Raw genomic sequence first — 22,474 nt, 5'->3', positions numbered from 1 at the left:
CATCCCTCGGGCCAGAGGCCCTCTGGCTGAATTATGTTGCTCTCCGGGCGTTATCATCTTAATAATACTCTTGGAGGATAAATTTTAGTTTGTGTGTTCTTTTTTTTAATTAATTTTAATTAATAGTGAAGCTGATTTTAGATAGAGAACATCTTTTAAATGATAGCTTATATTATGTCAATTAAGAAGACATTACCTATTTATATTACATAAGTATGCAAAGAGTAGATCTGATAGTATGTTTTAAGAAGATATTTATTATGGTCTAGAAATGCCAATTCTGTATAAGTTTAAACAAATATTGAAATACAATGGGAGCTCTCCATTTCTTTCTATGTTGCTACAGCACAAACTTAGCCTTGGTCTCTTGTAATTTATGTGTCCAACATTGGCTGTTACTTAGACAATTATGCAGCACTCTTTTTTTGATGTGTATAAATGTATTCTTGATCCTGATAACTTCTTAACTGCCCATTAAAATACCTATATGACGAAATCGTAGGCTTCCACGGCCAGAGTCAGAATTATAGTTTATTCGTCTTCCGGGTTTGGACCGTGTCATTTGTGAGTGACCCAAAAGTGGGTTCATCTCGACGTTTCGCTACAATTGTATGTAGCTTCTTCAGGAGAACAAAAAAGAAAAAAAAGACAGGAAGATGGGTAGTTAGCAACGGTAACTCAGTTACTCAACGCAACCAGAGGCGAATACTAACTACCAAGATGGGCATTTGGTCACAGTAACTCAACTACTCAACGCAGCCAGAGGTGAAAACCAAATGCCAGGACAGGGATTCACGTCCAACAGCTCAGAACACTAACGCGTCGAGAGGCAGGATTCACTCCCTGCCTCTCGACGCGTTAGTGTTCTGAGCTGTTGGACGTGAATCCCTGTCCTGGCATTTGGTTTTCACCTCTGGCTGCGTTGAGTAGTTGAGTTACTGTGACCAAATGCCCATCTTGGTAGTTAGTATTCGCCTCTGGTTGCGTTGAGTAACTGAGTTACCGTTGCTAACTACCCATCTTCCTGTCTTTTTTTTCTTTTTTGTTCTCCTGAAGAAGCTACATACAATTGTAGCGAAACGTCGAGATGAACCCACTTTTGGGTCACTCACAAATGACACGGTCCAAACCCGGAAGACGAATAAACTATAATACCTATATGACGTTGGTATTTTCCAATTTCCAAATATCTATTAGAATGGTAATATGAAGGCATAATTTTTCCTCCTTTAATAGGTACTTGCAATCTCTTTGCCATCTTTATCTGGGACTATTGTTTTTCATTTCTCTTAAAGTTATTGCAATTTATAATGATGTAATTTCCATGTATAACTGAATTTACTCATTGAAAACTCTTGGACTACATATTTGTGAGTGGCATGTTTTTTGTACAGCACAGTGTAGAAGTCTTCCACTATTAGTTATTTTTTTTAACCAATTATATATTATTTCCTATCTGTTCCTTAAATGTTTTGTAAAGCCATCTCAGAATATTGATGTAAATTGTTGTTTGAGAGTATGAAATAATTTTTCTATGGATACTTACATAGGATATCGATCAAGTTTATCAAATCATGACTAAAAACCAGTCTATTCTTCAATTCTACGCTTCAGTAATCATACTCATACTATGTACAACAATGATATGAAACTAATTACAGTGTACAGTAAATAAATGATGAATTACTAATATTAATATAATTTTTATTAACCATAAGCATAAAACTACAACACTATTAACTATCTTTCAACTTTATTTGCCTTTTGATACCATGAGGAATCTAAATCATAAGTAATATTTTCAAATGTAAAATGAGTAGGAGGATTCAAATCTCCATTTTCAAATGTAAATGATTTACTAAATTCTATAGCCAATTTTGAAGCGACTAGTCCCACTCCACCTATCTTATCACTACAAGGATGGTAAACTCTCCCTGTTTCAGGTAACATGATAACTTTATCTGGGAGGAATTTTGTTGTTAACAAATCTCCTGCATGATTATATCCCAAATGTATTTCGTCTGGATCTGTTTTATGGACAATATGTGTATATACAATTGGATAGTCATCACATCTAACGAAGTTCCTCTCTTTACCACAAAGTGAAATGTAGGGAAATTCCTGATAACGAGCAGTGGTGTTTATTCTGAGCTGATTAAAAAAGAATCGTAAAAATTTCTTTTCCTTGAAGCATGACGTAAAGTTCTTCATTCGGGCATCATCTAAAAACAACTGAAATTATCGTAACTCTTTAATGTGTCTTTGAAAAGTCTCTTACCATTCCTTGATGGTCTATGTAATAAAAATATTCTCTCACTTTCGGTTCAGGGCTTTGTCCTTGTATGTAAGAAATATGTCTAAGGTTTATCAGCTTATTTTCGAGGGTCAAAAAGGACTTTAAATATCTATTCATAGTTTTGATCATTATGAACAATTACTTTTCTTGAAAATCAACCTTTGAACCTTAACAATGAAAATTGAAAATATTTTCTTATAGGTTTTAAACTTTATAAAAATAAATAAATGTGAAGATAGCTTTACACTGTACCTTTATGACATTGATTTAGTAGAATAGAAGAAGAAACGTGGTTAGAAATTTAGGTTATATTTTGATAAACACATTTGAAAAAAATTGAGTTTTGAAAGCTTTTTTTTGGAAAATTTTCAATAAAGCAGGAAAATGGAAAGCAGCGAAAATGATGTTAGACTATCTCGAGCTATCCTTGAAATGAAATTCATGAAGAAAACCAAAGAAAAGGTCGAGAAAGAAATTGATGATGAAGAAGGTAGAAGTATGTATTCCAATGAAATAACAGATGAGATGAGAAAGTCGGGAAACCTTGTATTTGTGTCGACTAGTATAGTAAATTGTAAGAACCTAATTGACGGTAGATTATCATTTGGAGGAAAGAATCCTGATATTGAGAAGTTAATGGCCAGTAACTACACAAAGCTACTTGAAGAACAGGAACAGAAAAAGGAAAAAGATGTTTCAGATGCTGATATGGCAAAGGGATATTCAACTCTAGTTAAAACGATAGGAAAGAAATTTAATAAAGACAAGAAGAAAAAGAAAAAGTTTGCAAAACCATCAACAGAGGAAAATTTGATTTAATTTGTATTAAAGTGATGTGTTTAAGAAAAATGAATTTGATATTTTATTAGTGCGTTTGGACATAAGATGTAGAATGATTGTTGGAGAGCTATTATTTAAGATGTTGTTGATTGGAAGAGCACCAGAATAAATTAAAAATAAATAAAATTTTTATGTACATTTGTGATTTTGACTCCAAAATTTATCTAAGCTGAAAAATGTCTAAGTACATAAAACAAATAAATAAACTGTATTTATTATACTGTATAAAATATTTGTTTGATATTGCTAAAACAATCCAAATAATTCCTGTAGGACTATTTTTATCATATTTCATAATAAGAGGATTTAACCCTTAACTTGGCGTGCACATAACCGCTGTAAGAAAAATGTTATTGCTTACTGAATATTATCTTTAGAGGGCTGCATTTTCAGAGTTAATTACATTTTTGTTTCTATTTTAATTTTTTTGACATTGTATCTCCTAAGATACACTACTAGGCATACCATACATTACAATGTATCTAGCAAGACGCATTGCCAGGAATCCTATAAAACAAGTACTGATGACCAATAGATACATTGCCAGGTTATTAGAAAAACACCTCCTTATCTATAAAGATACATTGCAAAGATGTATATTTGTCGTTTGGACCAATATATTAAATAATATTGGGTCATTGAATTAAATGAAAATTATCAAATTTTCACAAAATACAATAAAAACATTAAACAAATCTACAATTGTTTCGCTAAAGGTCTTTAGCATTTTCAAGACTTTAAGCAAAATAATTGTAGATTTGTTAAATGTTTTCATTACATTTTATGGTACTGTGTTTTACTTCAATTATTATGAACAGATGACAGATACCATAAAGTAGGGGTTTAAACCATAAACATAATATTGGATCAATTAATATCAATCATTTACATTTAAAAATTATAAATAAACTACAAAGATGATCAAACATTTATTTTTACAGCTTAAATTCCAAACTTCAAATAAAACTTGGAACACTCAAAAAATAAAAGTAAAAAGTAATAATTATAAGTTGTTAAAAAATTAAAAAATTTAGTTATGAAAATCATAAAAACAATTACGGGATTCCACTGAACATAACCTCGCTCTACATTTTGAACAACTCATAGTTGTTTGTCCTTTGCCACAGTTTCGACATCATCCTTTGGTTGTAAAAGTTGGAAAGTGTCCAAAAAGATCTTTTCTAACATCTTCTCCAGGTATATTCTGGACGTGAGTACGAATCTTCTTTTTTAGTGTATTAATTCCGTCGGATCTCCTTTTTCTATTTTTCAATAGAAGGGAATCTAAATTCCTTTAGACCATACCATTTTCTTTGTCCTCGAGTAAATTATTATCTCTGCGATATAAAAGCCAAGCGTTATTGACACATATATCCAATATTTGGGAAAAAATTGAAAGGTATTACCTGTGGCTTTTAAAAGGTGTTCGATAAAGCGCAACTAACATATCTGCCAAATCTACGCCACCCATATGTGCATTGTAATGCTTGATAATTAATGGACGGGGTATTTCAATTTTCTTTTTAGCTTCTTTAGAGAATCTTTTAATAGAAGTCATAGGATAAGCACTTACATACGAACTGCACACATGAACGGCCTTGTTATCAAACCACTTTATAATGCAAGTTCTTTTTTCGTTATCCACTTTCTGCTGAAAAGATCCTCTTCCTTTTATTTAATTCCGCATCTGTTTGAAAACCACAACCTTGTAGACGATCTGCTCTCAATGTTCCAAGAGATAGAATTCCTTTTTCGTGTCTTAAGTAGTGTACTAAACTAGGGGAGCAGAAAAAATTATCAAAATAAACCATGCAACATTCAGGGTTTTTTATTGTTTAGCAGAGAGCTAATACCGTCTTGGCTCCCAAACCAAAAGATTCCTAGTCATCAGCGAAATATCTATCTCTGAATGTATCATCCCCTACGTAAGGTAAAAAATCGTATACTATTCCAGATACACCACATTTAAATCATTACAAGCATAATATACCAAATGTTTTTATCCCTTTTCTGTTAATCCTCTAATGGGCAAAGTATCTATACAATTAGTAGGTATTTGTCCGTATACCGGGTAATGTATCCAAAAAGATACTTATTCTATTTTCGTCAGTACCTGCCAATGTATAGGTACCCCAGGATACTAACTAAATTTTTGCTTAACTGGCAATGTGTCTTCGGAGATACTACTTTTCAAAGTGATCCTATCTGTTTGTTTATAGACAAATCATGAATATTATTTTATACAATTATTTGCTGAAGACCAATTAACTATAATTATAGTTTATCAATCCATACTGTTATGTATTTAATGAGGCACCGACTATTGTACAAAACTATTTATTAAAAGATACAGTGGTTACAAACATACATTATGGATAGATCCGTAGCCACGGCCTTCCATCACCTAACCTCACTATCGACCCCTAGTCTTTTCCACAGTGTCTCTTATTCCGCTGCCGGACTCATATATAACACATACCATAATACACAATACTAATAACTAGACTTCGGCAAATATGCAAATAAAAATGTAGAAAATATGCGCATAAATATGCACGTGTTTACCCGAAAATATGCAAATATTTTACAAAATATGCATACAAATAAATAAAAAAATCGTAAAATAGTAACAATTTTATTTAAAAAAAAAAGTGTACATAACTAAACATTTCCTACTATTCATTAAGATTTACATTTATTTTAAGTAACTACATCATTTTTAAGTATGAATAAACTTATTTAGAATTATGGTAACAATAAATGACCAAGTGGTGTTCAAAATTTTCTAACAAAAACTTGTGGCTTCTGTCTGAGTACATATATTTATATATGGAAAAACTTCGTTCAACATCAACTGATGTAACGGGAGCATTTTTCAAACTAACCAAAACATTTGGTTCTAAATTAATTGTTTCCGAAATATTTCCAGCTAGAACACTGACTACTTCAGAAAGAATATGGTAACCTTTATTTTTTTCCATAGTAGCTTCAAATTTTTTTAAAATATCTTTTCCAATATTACCTCTAACGTTCCGACAACATGACGCAAATTCTTTTATTAATGCTGTACTTTCGAACAATGACAGTTTTGGTGATTCTAACTAAGTAATTGTTTTTTGAACAAAACTAAAATTTGATTTTATAAATGAAAGTTCTTGTTGAAGCAAGTTACTCTGAAAAGTTTGTTTAGAATCCAAAAGAGATTGGGAACTTTCATCTGTTAACGTATCAATTATGTTCTTTATTTTAACAAAATGATCTGCATAAAAATTAGCTGCTTCTAACCATGTTCCCCATCGCGTTAAAATAGGTTGTGGTGGAAGAGGAATGTTAGGTAGCATTTCTTTATAAAGTTGAATTCTTATAGGAGATTTAAGAAATACTTTTTTGACACTGGATATCATGGTATTTACAAGAGGAAACTTTTTTCGTATTTCCTCTGCAACTCTGTTTAATCCATGCGCTACATAAGTAACATGTATTAAATCTGGGAAAAATATTTTTAAATTTTGTCCTGCTTTCACCATATAAGAAGCAGCATCCGATAAAATAAGCAGTAATTTATTAGAAGGAATAGTTGTCGGAAGAAAAAAAGTTGCTAATGTTTCTTGTATAAAACGCGAAATTGTTAAAGCATTTGTTTTCTCAAGTTGCTGGCATAAAATAAGATGAGATTTTGGTAAGGTATCTTCTTTAAGAACACCAATCAATAAATGAGCAATATACTTTCCTGAGGAATCAGTGGTTTCGTCTACAGATATGTAAAAATAATTATCTGCAATTTCTTCCTTAATATTAATTAACACCGACGAGTATAGCCCGTTCACATTATTTCTTCTTAGAGACCGATCACTTGGAACATTAAGTTTGCAATATTTTTTTAGAAACGAACTAAAATTTACATTTTTTGCTAATTTTGAAAGCGGTATGTTTGCAGACACTAATGCGCGACACAAGTCTTCATTAAAAGTTTCTTGCTCATCTAATTTTTTTGAAGTAGATTGGAAACATTTAGCCATTGAAGTTTGATGTTTTCCTCCTATTTTTCCTTTTTTTGCAATGTGTGAAGCAGTTCTCACATGTTGGTCTATCTGAAATTTCTTCTCACATGCTATCTATAAATAAAAATAAAAACCTTTATTTTAACCCAACCTTTAAAATATAAAAATATACAAGGTGTTTTTGGTTAATCAAATAACTGGTTTGGAAAAAAAACACTCGCTAAGTGTTTTAAATGCAGTATTAATCCACAAATTAGTTTTTGTTACTAACCATTAGTACATCATATAACTTATTTTAAAATTCAACAAAAGTTTTTTTTTTGTTAATTCAATTACAATAAAAATAATTGTGTTTTAGAATAGCTGACTTCATAAAAAAAGTAAAGGTGAAAAATTTTTCTAAATACACACCATTGTATTGTACCATGGACAATTTTTTCTCACTAAAGGAAGCTATTTTTCATTTAAAAACAACCTACGAGTACTAAATTTCAAGTAAATACGTTTATTGCTTTTAAAGTTATTGTTGTTATTAACTAAAAGAATTTAATTTTTTTTAATTTTAACACCCTGTATCTCGAAAAGTAAATAAGTTTGACCCCTCATTAACTATATCGTTTTGTTCAATTTTTCGAGAAGTATCTACAGTCAAACGTTGTAAGTGTCATTTGGAAACACCCTGTATGTATGAAATATTAGATATTTAATAGAAAATAATAGATACTTACAATTTTGCCACATACTGAACAGTAGATTTTTCCCATATCCATAGACAGCTCTTTATAAGGTTTAATCCAAGTTGAAGCACTGGTTGTTTTAGGCATTATAAAATCACAATCTTCCTTTTTGTTACGCACAACGAGTGTTTACGCTTTGAATATCAAAACAAAAATGATTTACAAATCTGAGCATCAAATTAGAAATGTTTAGGTACCTAATTCAATAAACTGGGAGATTTTGGAAAATCCCTAAATTAGGAACAAAACTATTAGCCGTTTATACCACGTCAATACCACAAGGAAAAAACAGTGGAAAAGAAAGGAATGACTTCCAGATAAAAATTCATGGCAAGATCTAAAACCAACATTAGACGAAGAAAATAATTGAGAACAAAGGATGAGAGGAGTATATATACGAACATAATATGAAAAAAGGCGGTAAAAAGTAAAAAATTTACACGAATATAGGCAAAAAATATTCCAGATATACTTTTTAGCTAATTCCACATAAAAACCAATTCGCTCGGAGAATTATCGAAACTGAAACACAATTATATAATAACACTGCTGCATAGGTAGGAAAATGCCTATGTTCAGCAACTTGATAAATCGTCGTCTTTAGATCTTCTTTGACTGCATCTTTCCACCTTTTTCTAGGCCGCCCTACAGACCTTCTTCCCTCTGGCCTTTCCCAGAACACATTGTTTATAAGGCGATTGTCGTTACTGCGTTTCACATGCACTGCCAATCTGAGTCTATTGGCCTTTATAATTAATTTAATAGTAATGAAATGGATAATTTTTAATATAGAAACCTAATATAGCTTATATCAACCCCTGGATAAGGGGTTACATAGGTCTTGTAATTTCAAAAAATATAAAATTATTTCATATGAAAGTCTAGTACTTCAAGAGTATGTTCAAGTTAATTCGAGCAATATTACCGGAGTTATAGAGATTTCAATACCGCACGGTCGGTTTAAAAGCCGTTTTTCTTTGTTTTTCCGTGCGATAGGCAAGATTTCTCGTAAACTAATTGACTGATTTTGCTAAAATTTTGCACAGTTCATCTTGTTTTTCATATTGTTTGATGATTGAACCAAGGGCGGTGGACTCGTTCTTGTTTTATACGAAAAAAAAAATGTTTTAAAGACGATGGGAATCGGAAAATTGTTTAAAAGTTTGGGACAAACATTCATTCAAACTTATTTCAAAACTTTTGGCTTTATTTTTTTTTATCACGAGTTAAGGTCATAAACTATAAAAAAAATTATCGAATTTTTGAATTCAGATGAACCTGCTCCGAAATATTCTGCCTACCGCAAAAAAAGGCTGGACGAATAAAGCTGCAGGAAAAATTTTACAATTTTCAATATTTTTAGCTGAAAATATTTTTACAACTTATGTAAATGCTAAAATTTTCTGTGTATAAATTTTAAATGACATATATTTTTGTTTTTTAAACTACAATTATTTGAAACAGTTTTTTGTTTCTTTAAGACCTATGTAACTCCTTAAACGAAATTTTACTTAAAAATTTTTATTATTTTAATTTAATTTTTATATAGAATTACATCTATTTGAATGTTTTAATCTTTCACTGTGCTGTATTTTATTTTTATTTGAATTTGTTTTAACTTAAACTGTAAGATTTGAGAGCAATGTAGTTCATACATGAAATAAAAATTAAACCATAAGAATTTTCAAACCAACAGTCAAGAGAAGAAAATAAAACAAGGAATCGAAGAAGAGCAAGCAGTTAAGCAAATCTAATGATAGAAAAACAACAGGAAAAACTTTATGCATTGAATTTCTAGAAGACGTGACACCAGTTGCGTATTTCATTCGTATTGACTTAATAAACATTGTATAATATTGGTGCTTCTTCGACTTTCACACGAATCCAATAGTAAGTAAATAAATGAATAATTGAGAATATTTTTATTGCAGGAAAATTTATCCTACCTACAATAAAATACATTTGTTGTAAACGCTTCAACTTCGTTTAACAAAATCCAGAAGCCGAATAACAGTATTGTATAGTTTTGTCCGTATTTACTTTTTTATTTTATGGTCTAAAGAATAAATGCGTCAAATATTTAACATCTTACAAACAATATAAGAATTCAATTCATTTGTTGATAAGATAAAGCGAGTTATAATATAATATACTTCTTGTCTGTGGACGATAACATTTGACGTGTTTCTAAAGATGGATACCGGTGATAAAATTCGAAGACAAAGAAATCCCAGAGAAACTGCTAATATTTTTTCTCTTCTGAGTTTCGCGTAAGTACATGTACTACCATATCGTTGGACTATTTTTTTTAATGACACCTGTTTGTAATCTGCTCTATACATACAAAGGAGTATTATCTAAGTTAAACTGATAAATTCGTTGGAGCTGCTGCTGATCAGAACCGGTTCATCGGTATCTTGGTTTTGGCTTATCTACGTCTCTTGGTTACTGTTTTGTAAATCCTGGATCTTGGATGATAAGCGTATAATAAGCTCATTGCTATTAGTGTTAGTTGTCATATTAAATTTTTTATGAAGGATAATTCCAATTGACATATTTGCCAAAATTCTTAATATTTGCGATGTGTGTGTCATAATCACTATTGTTCAATCGGGCTAGTAGAAAAGCCAATTCTTTTGTCTGCTTTGTAATTGTAATCCTACTTGTACTTTTTACCGATTAATGTATGGTTTCCGCAATTTCTGATAGATATCAAGAATACTTATTTATTCACTTTCGTGTCTTATTCTCCTTTTTTTTAGTACCGTCTTCGGTTATCGAACGTTGGCTAGTTTCGGAGATTTTAAAGCTAGGCTAGGATGTTCTTCTTTGAACTGGTCCCCTTCTTCTGACGAAATTGCTCTATATTAAGAGATGTCTAAGGTTAAACTTCTCTGGATATAAGCTAGCCGAAATATTTCAGATTTCGCATCCTAACTGTTTTACGTTATTTTTGTTTCTTTCTATCTTTTATATTCAGAATAATATTACTTCATTTTTATTCGGTTTACCCAACTTATTCGTAATATTCTTCGATAGTGCTACATCTTAAAGGTTTCCATTTTTTTCATAAGTGTCTCGTTTAGTCTGTATGAAGAGTTCAGGTCTCCACTTCTTACAGCAATGTTGAGAATATAAAACATTGTATTAATCTGAAATTTAGTTGTAATTTAATATTTTTATTTAATATCATTATTTTGCTATTAAATACAGATGCTCTAGCTAATAGACCGTATGAAGACCAGTTGTCCTACATCCTTACATCTTTGAACCATAAGCTGCAAACTGAATAATCTTTTTTTGGTGCCAAAGTTACTTCTGAAATTAAAGTGTCTTTCGCCTAATTATTCTTCCATTTTATTTTGAATTCTCGAGTGTAGTATTGTTAAGAAATTTTTCAATTCATGGCTCATTAGACTGATGGTGTGATGATCGCTGCATTGTTCAACAAATTTTTACATAGTGTGCTAAAAAAATCATCAAAATATGGCTAAAAATAAAAAAAAAACTGAAATACTTGTACTCTATCATTGGTGTAATCGCCCAAATTTTCAATTAGTCGAAGTTTCATTTTGTGTTTCACTTATAACGCCTATGTTTATGTTACAACTTTTATTTAGGTATGGAATAAAAATTATAAATTTTTTTCCAATGCCTTTTTATAATTTTCGATATGAAGACAAAGATTTAACTTTTTAATCCTTATTTTTTATCCATTCTTTTAGATACACTGGAAGTTTATTCCGTCAAGCACTAAAAAACGACTTGGAGGAGTCTAATGTCTACGATGTTCTCAAGAACTTGAAATCTAAAACATCTGGAGATCTTCTGGAAGAACAATGGGCGGAGGAAAGCAAAAGAGCCAGACCTTCCATGGCTCGGCTTATGTGGAAACGGTGGGGATGGAAGTATATTTTTATAGGATGTATTGATCTAACTTGGAGGACTTTCAGAAGGTAAGAAATAAATGTTTGTTCGAATATATTGGCCCTGACCAGAAAACAAAAAGGTTATTGTAGTAGTTTAAAATTCTAAATGGATCTGGTACTTAGACTAGAACACACTGATGTATTAGATCGATTTATTGGTGAGCAGGGACATGCAAGGTTTAATGAGAAATAAGTCATCTTGATGGATATTGTGTTCAGTTTCCAGAATATTTAGGTTTCGTTTATATGAATGTATACGTTTATATGAATATGAATGAACAAGAATCATAGGAGACTTCACCACAACAAAAGGGATCCTGCAGGGTTGTTCCACATCTCCAACCCTATTCAAAATATACTTAGAGAAAGCCTTGACTATATGGAAAAGAAAATGCGAACGCATGGGAGTACTGGAATACCTATATACGTTAAGCTTTGCAGACGATCAAGTAGTGATTGCACAAGACCAAGACGACCTCAGCTATATGATGAAGAAACTACAAGAAGAACATTCCAAGGCTGGCCTAGATATTAACCTCGCGAAAACAGAGTAACTATCTACCAGTGAAGAAGACATAGAAGATCTACAGATTGATGACAACGTAACAATCAATGGAAAGGATAAATTCAAATATTTGGGGTTTATAATCACGAGAAAGGCAACAACAGAGGAAGAAATTACACAAAGATTAGGACAAACAAGAACAGCAATCCGACAACTTAACTCAGTATGGTGGGATAGACACCTAAATATGAAGACAAAAACACAGATTTATAAAACATTAGTGTGAAGTATTATGACATATGGGGCTGAAAATTGGATCATAAACAAGAAAAACAGCAGTAAGATAGTAGCAACAGGGATGGAATGCCTGCGAAGATGCTGCAGAGTAACAAGAATGGATAGGAGAAGTAATAACGAAATAAAGCAAAGAACATCAATAGAAACAGACATATTAACATATATAGAACAAAAAAGACTAAAATGGTATGGACATGTAAGAAGAACTAGCGACAGCAGATGGATAAAGAGAATAACCGAATGGAGCCCCATAGGAAGGAGGAAAAGAGGACGACCCCGAAAATCCTGGAACGAAGTAGACGACGCCATGAGTAAGAGAGGCCTAAACGATGGAGAATGGGAAAACAGAGAGAGATGGAAACAGTTGAGCGAGGGAAGGCAGTGAATACTGTAGAATCCCTGAATATACATATTATATCAATGTTTTTGAAAACTAAAATGAAGTCAAAGCTTACTAATATGTCTATGGATTAGATAGGATATTGTTTAAGGAATGTTATGGGATACTAATATGCACTGATAATGGGCGTGATGCAGTGGAATATCGACTTTATGAATTTTAGATAGACTGTATATTCCAGGTATTCTAAAAGACTTTTTACGGGGAATAAAAGTTTGCTTTGAAAGGAGCGTTTTATTGATAATCGCTCTGGTTGTTTTCTCCAGGTAAGTTCACGGATTATTAGGAATTGGTTAAAAGTCGTGAAAAATGATGAGATTTACCAGTTTATGAATATAAAAAGTATTTAAAAGGACCGTGGGTTCCATTTATCGACAAAAAGAATGATTAGATTTGAGTTTGATTGTCTAATGTTTGGAATAGGATGCTTTGAGTTTCTAAGAACCCTGTCGTTGTCTTTTCTGCTTAATTCACAATCATCAGAACGTAAGTTGGAGATAGCTTCTTTAGTTTGACAGATGATTTTCTTAATTAAAAAGTGAGTTTTGGGTAACCGACTAACTGAAATCTTTTGCTAAAGCTTAAGTGGTAGTGGTAGAATATCAGAAAAAGTTTAAACTGCACTGGTTATTCTAATGCCTTAGGATTGCAAGATTGTTAAGCAATTAGGCATGCTAATTTACGTTTTTTAGTTTAGATATTGTATTCAAAAATGTTTAAGATTGTCTGTATGTTTACATGATCGAAATTGTTTTGTAATATGGGACGTTAAGTAAAAAAATTAATTGAGGACCTCGTATTAATAATATTGGTGTTTGTGACATCTAGCGAAATATATTTAGAGTAGAATTTAGAAAATAATGGACGTCCTAGTTTAGATTATGTATGTTTATAGTTACTCAGATGGATTGATTCTCTTTTACACTAAAAAAACCATCAATGTGATTCTTTATTCAGGTTTTAGTTTTTATATATTTCACAAAACCTACTTCATTTGTTTCTAATTATGTTTTAGTATAATGGAACCATCAGCTGTCAGCAACCTGATCTCATATTTTAAGCCAGGCCAAACTAAAGTTACCAAAAATGACGCATACTATTATGCAGCTTTAGTCCTCTTTCTACACGTAACGCACTGCATATTTCTTCACAACTATATCATGTGGGTCCAAGGACTAGCGATCGAAATTAAAGCTGCGTTTTCTTCGTTGATATACAGAAAGGCTTTGAAGCTAAGTCCAGCTGCCCTGGCAGATATAAGCTTGGGAAATATTGTTACGTTGATAACGAAAGATGTGTACACGTTTAGACTGTCGATTTGGATCATTAACGAAATTTGGACCGGAGTGGTACAAGTTATAGTTGTTTGTTATTTGTTATATTCCAAAATTGGACTGGTATCTTTTGCTGGAATTGGAATTTTGGTTCTAGCTATACCAATACAAGGTGAGTTTTTATTCAATAATAAATTTCCTAAAAAATTGTATGTGTATATAAATTTTTAAGTATTTTAAAGAATTACTTGGATTCTCTAACTAAAATTCTTTTTTAAATGACTCAAGTTTGTACAAATAATCGTATTAACATATTTAGGCAAAAGTGTATCAAAGATTATTAAAATAGACTGAAAAAGTATTTTACAGTTAAACCTTACGATTATACAGTCAAATACTGCAGAAGCTCTTAGAATAAATGTCGAAATGTAGAAATACACACGTTGAAACCACGGTATACTTCCACCCTCTAAAATGCCTTCTTTCGGACCACGAAACATAGGATCATTATGGCTAAACCCTACACTTGTTCTACAGATAGACTATATAAGGAGAGCAAAATATTTGACTTAAAGCAGTCATACGTTCTTTGTATATCTGTAAAATATCACACCATGAAAGTTAAAAGCAACTTACCTTCACATGGATATCATACTAGAGGCAAGCACCTCTATATGGCTCCAAAAATGACGAAATCTTTCTGTCAACGATCTTTCTTATTTTTAGCCCCTAAAATATACAATCATATTCCCCTTGTTATTAAAAATACGAAGAATGTCTTTCTCTTTAAAAATAAATTAAGATCATATCTCATTTTATTGTTTTATTTAATGTGTTTATCATATTTACTACTGAAGCATCTGTGTTTACACTTTTGTCCTTTCAAAAATCTTGTTAACTAATTGATTAATACATAAGTACTGTATTCATACCAAGGGTTTCTACTAAAATTTTAATTATGGTTATTTTATGATTCAAAAAGCAATATATATTATTGTATTGTATACATTTTATTGTTTATTTTATTTAGCATATTTACCAGAACATAATTTGTGTATTTGCAGATCTCGTTAAAAACTTATTAGTATCTAAGTTTAATTTTATTATACATCTTTGATTGTTGTATCTAAATTTTCAATCTGCTTGTTTCTTATGGTTAAATTTATCTTATATATATTTATAGTTTAGTATAGTATGTTGTATTTTTATTTATTGTATGTTACATTTACCGAAACAGGTGTTCCCACACCTCTCGGAGAACTTCGGGTTAATTTATTCACATATTTTTAATTATTGAAACAAATTTTGTATGACTGTTGAAGAATAAATTATTATTATTACTATTATTATTATTATTATAGATATGCACATTCAGTCTGCAAAATTACTCAAACCTCTGTTATTCGGAATTTGATCTAGCTTTAAAGTAGGTATTCACGTAACATCTCTTCTTTTATTGAACGATAATCACTACTACCTCATACTTAATATGGATTTCGATGTGGACATACTACAATCGATACAGTAGCTTAGCTGGTTCTAGATATTAAGACTTGTTTCTTTTTATAGATCTTAAAGGGACATACGATATCATAATTTTTAACACTCCTCAAGAGAGAATAATATACAGTGGTATCTACCATATAGCTTCAATCAACATTGTTTATTTATTTGTGAATGTGAAACTACAGTTTCCACAGGGTTCCATTTTAAGACCTTTCTAAGCTCTAGGCTCTAAACCTAAGTATCTTGTAGCTCATTCTTTTCTCGCAAGTTCATTAACTCTTTCATTGTAATGTATTCTGTGACACTGTTACATTCTCCGAAAGTCTATCGAATTCTTCGTGGCACTTTTACACTAACCTAGAATCTATCTTAGCGCTCCTAAAAGTCCATTGCCGCTAAACTATCTGTGCATATATTATTAATTCGCTTCACTTTGAAAGTCCTCTTGGTATTTGTTTAATATGTTGTCTTTCTATAGTTAATATATTTTTGTTTAATATGTAACAGAAATTATCTTTTAGTTTACCTGGGAAAGATTGTAACGGATCTCAAATTAAAAACTGGAGAAAAAACAGACGAACGGCTACAAGTCACACAAGAAGCACTGAATTCTATAAGAATCATAAAGATGTACACATGGGAAGAATATTTTAATAAAAAAATTAATGTAACAAGATGGTAAGTCTTAATTTTTTTAAAAACTAACAACATCTAATTAATGAATCTATCTATATATCTACCATTTATATATCTATGTGTCTATCTGTTTATCTATCTATCCGCTTTGTTGGTCTGAGCTGATTTGGTCTAATACCTTCCATTTTTTCCCCTTATCTTCAATTTTCTTTATCTTAAATCATGTGCATCCATCTCTAACTGGCGTGGATTCTCAATTCGTCTGTCATATTCTCATCCGTATTTTCCTTCTTGTTCGCTAATAGTCCGTCGTTTTCACTCTATAATCATCATATTGAATATTGTTCTGAAGCTATTTTCTTGTGGCATTTTAAAGTAATTACTATTTAAATGGGAATAAGCCACAATTAAAGGTTAAAGTACGTTTATTGACGTTTCAATTTCCACTTCGGAAATCGTTCTCAAAATACAACAAGTCTTTCAGCTCTTTATTCGCTTTTTATGACCTTTGTCACATCTTCTACAATCATACTTTTTCTTCTCATACCTACTTTATGCCTATTTAAGCGTAGAATTACAAATAACATATAATAATATATGTATTAATTTCATTTTAGCAAAGAACTGTCTAAACTTCTATTGGTATTCTACTTTAAAATGCTGATCATCTTGACTGGATTAATCTTTTCCAAAGCTGGCTTCTACGTTCTCCTAACTGCTTATATCTGGCTGGGATATTCTTCAGATACAACATTAATCTTTTACATCCTGTCAAATTTTAAGGACTTGAAACAAACTCTAGGAAATGTTATACCAAATCGCATGGGAAAAGCCGGAGAATTCATCTCGTCGTTTAAGAGAATCAGCAAGGTAATGAACTCTGAGGAAATCAATATCAAACCACAAAAGTCAGAACCAACGGGTAGTCCTTATGTGGAGATGGATAAAGTTTCAGTATCAATTAGAGACAAAGAAATTTTGAAGAGTGTTAGTTTTAAAGTTAACTCTGGATTGACCTTGGTAACTGGAAAAGTTGGATCAGGAAAGAGTTCTTTGCTAAAAGTTTTAGTTCAGGACTATCCTATTACGAGTGGAGATTTTGTTACTAAAGGTAGGATTTCTTATGCCTCTCAAGATCCTTGGCTGTTTCCTTCGACTATTAAACAGAACATCGTTTTTGGACAACAGTATAATGAAAAAAGGTAAGTATTATCGTTTACATAACTTTTTTAAAGTATAATAAACTTACAGCCATGTCTATTTTTTCTCTAGTTTGCATAACTTTTCAAATTATTTCTTGCTCAATGTCTGACATCTTGTGTAGCTGGTTGTCAGTAATTTGTTTTTTGTCTATATTTTTATTTGTCTTGTGTTTTAATTGCTATTTGTTTAATTGGCCGTGATACTTCAATTCCGTCTTATGGTACAATGATTAGAATAGACTTGTCGTATGTTTTATCTATTCTTAGTTCTTTGTGTAAATTTGTTCATTTGTGGTGGGGGACTTCTTTGAAATCTTAAATGAGAACCCTCATTTCTTATTGCAGACTGGGATTACTGATAAAAACTAAGTAATGTTTATAGGGAAAATTGTTGATAGATGGCGCTAAAATTGGAAAAAACTATTTATTGTGATACTATCGAAAAATTATGGAAACGTCTAATATCTCGAGAAATATAATTACAGATGAAAAACCAAAAAGCACTTGTATAATATTTTTTAAAAATCTATCGAATGGTACCAAACACGACCCTGCTCCCCTACCCCCTGGTAATGGTGCCGGGGGCAACTTTAAAATCTTAAATGGAAAACCGTATTTTTTATTGCAAATTTGGGATTCTACGTGAAAAAGTAAACAAGTTTTATCTAAATTTTTTTAGATTCGCGATAGATAGCGCTGTAATCACAGATAAACATAATATACAGATCAGAAGTCCGCAAACTAATTTTTATGGTACTGAATACATTTTTACGAATGTTTTGTAGAATCAGAACCTGCAATAAAAAATGGAAGTTTCTATATATAACAAATATATATATATATATATATATATATATATAACAAAAAGGATAATGCGAGTTAATAGCAAAACAAAGTTAGTAGGTATAGGCATAGCTCGCAACAAAGGAAAAAATATGTGTATAAGATGGAAGGCAGCCAAGTTAGAAAAGGAGCATATTAACTTGGGAAATGATTACTACAGGAGCAATGCGACCAATTTGTGGCAATAATGTTAGAAGACTCTGAGAGTTTCAAAGTAACAACTAACACATTCACGGAGGAAGCACAGCTATCTTAGAAAAGCAATGCCACACGTTTAGAACGTTTCAAACAACAAAACAAGGTTAATATAGGTTAATACCAAAATAAAGTTAGTAGGTATCGGCATAGCTCGCAACAAAGGAAGAAAATATAATGAAATATGTATATAAGATGAAAAGCAACCGTATATACGTATTTCTGACTATTGGTCGTCTACATTACGATGCAGCCAAGTTAAAAAAGGAGCATGTTAACTTGAGAAAGGATTATTACAGAGGCAATGCGACCAAATTGTGACAATAATGTTAGAAGACTGAGGATTCCAGAGCAACAACAACAGAGCCGATAGCTACTAACTTTGTTATTTCTCTGTACTTGTTGCAATCCGTTCTATTAACCTTTTTATCTGTATCTCTATCTGTTCTTTTTTTCATACGGCATTAAATATCTTTATTAATAACTCTGCTGCATTTTGTTCCCTGGTGCCTTCCCTTTTTTCATTTCTGCAATAGCTTTTTGCAGCTAATTTATGGTTATAGGATCTACATTATCATCTTTTATTTTTTGGATCATCAGGTTATTTTCTTCTTGATAGTAGTGATTTTTTTTAACATTTCTTGAGAATCTTCTCTCTATCTATTCATTATGTCATTTTCTTCTGTGAGAATTTCGCTAGAATAATTTTTTATGTTTTTTATGTCTTGAATTTTTTTTTCTCATTTGGGCATATTTTCCATAAATATTCTTTTACAATTCACCATAAACCATTGGAAGTGTTTTCACTTATTATTTATTTATATTTTGTTTAAGGTCCATACATTCTACACATATTCTAAACACATTGTAACTTGTTCTTTATACATGTTTATCTATCAAACTTTTTCTTCTCGTACCTTATGACGTTGGCGATTATTCGGGCACACATAATCTGAAATCATTTTTTTAAATAAATGTATTATAATACAATATTTACCTTCTTTTTGAATTGTAGATACCAAGAAGTGATTCGGGTATGTGCACTTCAATACGACTTTTCTCTTTTCGAGAACGGGGACGAGACAGTATTATCTGATAGAGGATCTAATCTTAGTAAAGGACAACAAGCCAGAATAAATCTAGCACGAGCAGTTTACAAACAGAGCGAGATATACTTGTTGGACGACGCATTAACTGCGTTAGACCAAAGCGTCCAGGACTATATTTTTAACGAGTGTATTTTAAAATACCTCAAAGACAAAATAGTTTTCTTGGTATGTCAAAAAGACAGTCATATTCAACACGCCGATAACGTTATATTGATAAAGGACGGTGAATTAAAAGAGTTTGGGAAACCGAATGACTTTATAATAAAAGAAGTGGGTTACATTATTACTACAGATGATGATCTAGAAAAAGAATGTGTTAAAACAGAGAGTGATAATCAGGTTAATGAGTATCACAAGCTTCTCGAAGAAGAGAAAGTTGAAGCAGCTAGACCCGTATATAGTGAAATTCAGAAGAAAGGTTCTGTAAGTGTTAATGTATATGGAAAATACTTTATCTATGGAGGCGGATTTGCATTGGCGCTTTTTAACCTTATGATGGGTGGACTAACGCAATATTCAGAAAGTTATTCTGATAAATTGCTTACAAGATGGTAAGTACTTTTAACATTTCTTAATATATTCTCTTTCAAGTTCAATACTGCAGTAAACATTCTTTAAAATATCAATGTAGCGCTCCTATCATCACTTTATACATCACCTTATACAAAACGTTATCAACCATAAAGGGTATCCCCGTTAAGATAGGCAAAATAACCTCACTTCAATTTATATCTAGAAATATATGAAAAAGAATATTTTCAGTTTTTGAAAAGCAAATACAACATTCATGATTTACATGAAAAAAACTGAGTTTACAGCAAGTGAGGGCTGGCTTTGGGGATGGAAAAATCATCACTGCATTAGTCAGATTGTTATTACAGGTGTAAAACTTTCGCCGACGATGATGTTGCTAAAGAGTTTGTTGAAAAGTTCGAAAAATTTGTGTCTGAAATTATACTTTGTAGCAGATCAACTTTTGTGAATAGTTTTCTGACGTAGAGAAATGGCTAGCTTGTGGACATAACCAGCGTTACAAATAAAGATCTTGCAGATGAGCATATCATTGACATCGTCGTGCAACAAGCTAGTGCTGAAGAAGAGGAATCAGACGAAGAAGAAAATAAGAAAGACGAAAACATCAACCATTCTGCAGCACATAATTCCTTCGAGACTGCCCTAAAATACTTAAAACAACAATGTACATATACAGCCATGGAAGTTACGTGAACAAATAGTCGCGTGACTCAGCAGCCAAGTCTAGGAGTAAAAAATTGAAACAAAAAGGACTTTCCAATTATTTGAAATTATTGAAAAAATTATTTAACTTCAGTTAAACACGTTTTGATTTTTAACTTATAGCTTAGTTCATTCTCTCCTGATTATTCAACTTTTTTAACCTTCGGACTACCCTCTAGTGCCGAGGATATCGATGTGCTATTGTATATAGATATCTAGTACATATATACAATTATTCTTTTTTCCTTTCTTAAAAATGTTTGTTAAAAATAGAGTCCTAACCAAACTTTACATTGAAATATCAAACTATAAATGTCACTTCATTCACCGTGGTGAGTATGCTACTACGCAGCTGTAGAAATACGCGATTTCATGACCAACTTAAATTACGATGTTTTTTCATGGTTCTATATGTACTTTTTACTACTAAAATTGATTTGGCAGGTGGGTGGGAGAGAATTAATCATCAAAAATGATATTACATAAAAAATATTTTATTTTAGGGTAGACAACCAACAAGACGTATTAATACTCCAATCCAACATATCTTGGCACGTTCCTCCAAATTCACAGCCAATGAACAATGCGTCATCTTACCTAGAGATTGCTCGTGAAAAAGAACAACACACCTTTAGAAGTTATACAATAATGATCGTCGTATCAGCGATCTTGGACCTCATTAAAACATATCTGATGTTCGATTTTTGTAGACGAGCTTCTGTAAACTTACACAATACCATTGTGAACAAAATTTTGAATGCTGTTATGTTATTTTTCGATAGAAATTATATCGGTAATATACTCAACAGATTTTCTCAAGATCTGGTTAATATCGATGAGCAGTTGCCACAGACGCTGAGTGAGTGTTACAGGGTAGGTACAAATATTATGTAAGAATGTAAATTATGTAAGAAGCTAACAACTACAGTAAAAGCCAATTAAGTGAAGTTTCGGCGCGAAGATTTTAAAAGTACCCATTTTAGCAATTTGGTAAAGTAAATCGTGACAATGATACAGTGTCTGTGTAGGCACAGGTTCGTCTGATAAGCAAAGTAATAAATGATAATTTGTATATATAAACCATTGAATGAATACAGAGTTTTCGATCGTTTCGTCGGTAGACGAAGTCCAGAGACTCGTAGCGCAAGTACGTCTTTTTTATTACTTTATAATGAATGTTATTTTTTTCTTTTTTTTTTTCTTCTTCTTTTTTGTAGATATTAATCATTTCTTTCCCGATATATTTATTTCTTCTTATTGTTTCATTCAGGCAACTTGCGGCTCTGTTTGCTCTATTCGTTTGATCTTCCACTTCTGTTTCGAGCTTTCCATAGCTAGATAGTGTGATTTCTAGATATTTAACCCGGAATCTTTCGCTATCTTCGCTAGGACGCGATCGATCGCGCGATAGATTATATCTAACATTAAGCAAATACTCCGTGGTCAGTATTATTTGATAAATGTTGCT

The 22,474-nt window shown here is 31.6% G+C and overlaps 3 protein-coding genes across 3 annotated transcripts in view; 2 read left to right on the top strand and 1 right to left on the bottom strand.

Moving 5' to 3' along the window:
- Nucleotides 1-1,692: 1,692 nt before the first annotated feature.
- LOC140432719 (UPF0598 protein CG30010) lies at nt 1,693-2,526 on the bottom strand. Its single transcript, XM_072520788.1, has 2 exons — nt 2,279-2,526; nt 1,693-2,232 (listed from the first exon to the last, which is right to left on the bottom strand). The coding sequence occupies exons 1-2, from the start codon at nt 2,423-2,425 to the stop codon at nt 1,741-1,743; spliced, it is 639 nt and encodes a 212-aa protein (XP_072376889.1). The 5' UTR covers nt 2,426-2,526; the 3' UTR covers nt 1,693-1,740.
- Nucleotides 2,527-2,571: 45 nt separating this feature from the next.
- On the top strand, nt 2,572-3,272 carry Mpp6 (M-phase phosphoprotein 6). The gene has a single exon (XM_072520789.1). It carries the CDS (start codon nt 2,681-2,683, stop codon nt 3,113-3,115), a length of 435 nt encoding a protein of 144 aa, XP_072376890.1. The 5' UTR covers nt 2,572-2,680; the 3' UTR covers nt 3,116-3,272.
- Nucleotides 3,273-9,884: 6,612 nt separating this feature from the next.
- LOC140436670 (probable multidrug resistance-associated protein lethal(2)03659) overlaps nt 9,885-22,474 on the top strand; it is a 28,975-nt gene continuing 16,385 nt past the window's right edge. Inside the window, exons 1-7 of the mRNA XM_072525705.1 lie at nt 9,885-10,144; nt 11,600-11,830; nt 14,021-14,451; nt 16,307-16,463; nt 17,039-17,623; nt 19,677-20,321; nt 21,510-21,879. Coding sequence (XP_072381806.1) covers nt 10,068-10,144; nt 11,600-11,830; nt 14,021-14,451; nt 16,307-16,463; nt 17,039-17,623; nt 19,677-20,321; nt 21,510-21,879 — 2,496 coding nt within the window. The 5' untranslated portion in view covers nt 9,885-10,067. The remainder of the gene's footprint in view (nt 10,145-11,599; nt 11,831-14,020; nt 14,452-16,306; nt 16,464-17,038; nt 17,624-19,676; nt 20,322-21,509; nt 21,880-22,474) is intronic.

The sequence above is a fragment of the Diabrotica undecimpunctata genome, chromosome 1 (genome assembly GCF_040954645.1).
Source record: "Diabrotica undecimpunctata isolate CICGRU chromosome 1, icDiaUnde3, whole genome shotgun sequence".
In the NCBI taxonomy this organism is placed as follows: Eukaryota; Metazoa; Arthropoda; class Insecta; order Coleoptera; family Chrysomelidae; genus Diabrotica; species Diabrotica undecimpunctata.
The sequence above is the reverse complement of the archived record's forward strand: the minus strand, read 5'-3'. Positions and strand labels throughout refer to the sequence as shown.

Bases quoted from the DNA above. Each gene is read 5' to 3' on its own strand.
- Mpp6 (XM_072520789.1), top strand. From the start codon at position 2,681: ATGGAAAGCAGCGAAAATGATGTTAGACTATCTCGAGCTATCCTTGAA.
- LOC140432719 (XM_072520788.1), bottom strand. From the start codon at position 2,425: ATGATCAAAACTATGAATAGATATTTAAAGTCCTTTTTGACCCTCGAA. The intron at 2,233-2,278 runs GTAAGAGACTTT...CGATAATTTCAG, and splicing joins ACATAGACCATCAAGGAATG to TTGTTTTTAGATGATGCCCG.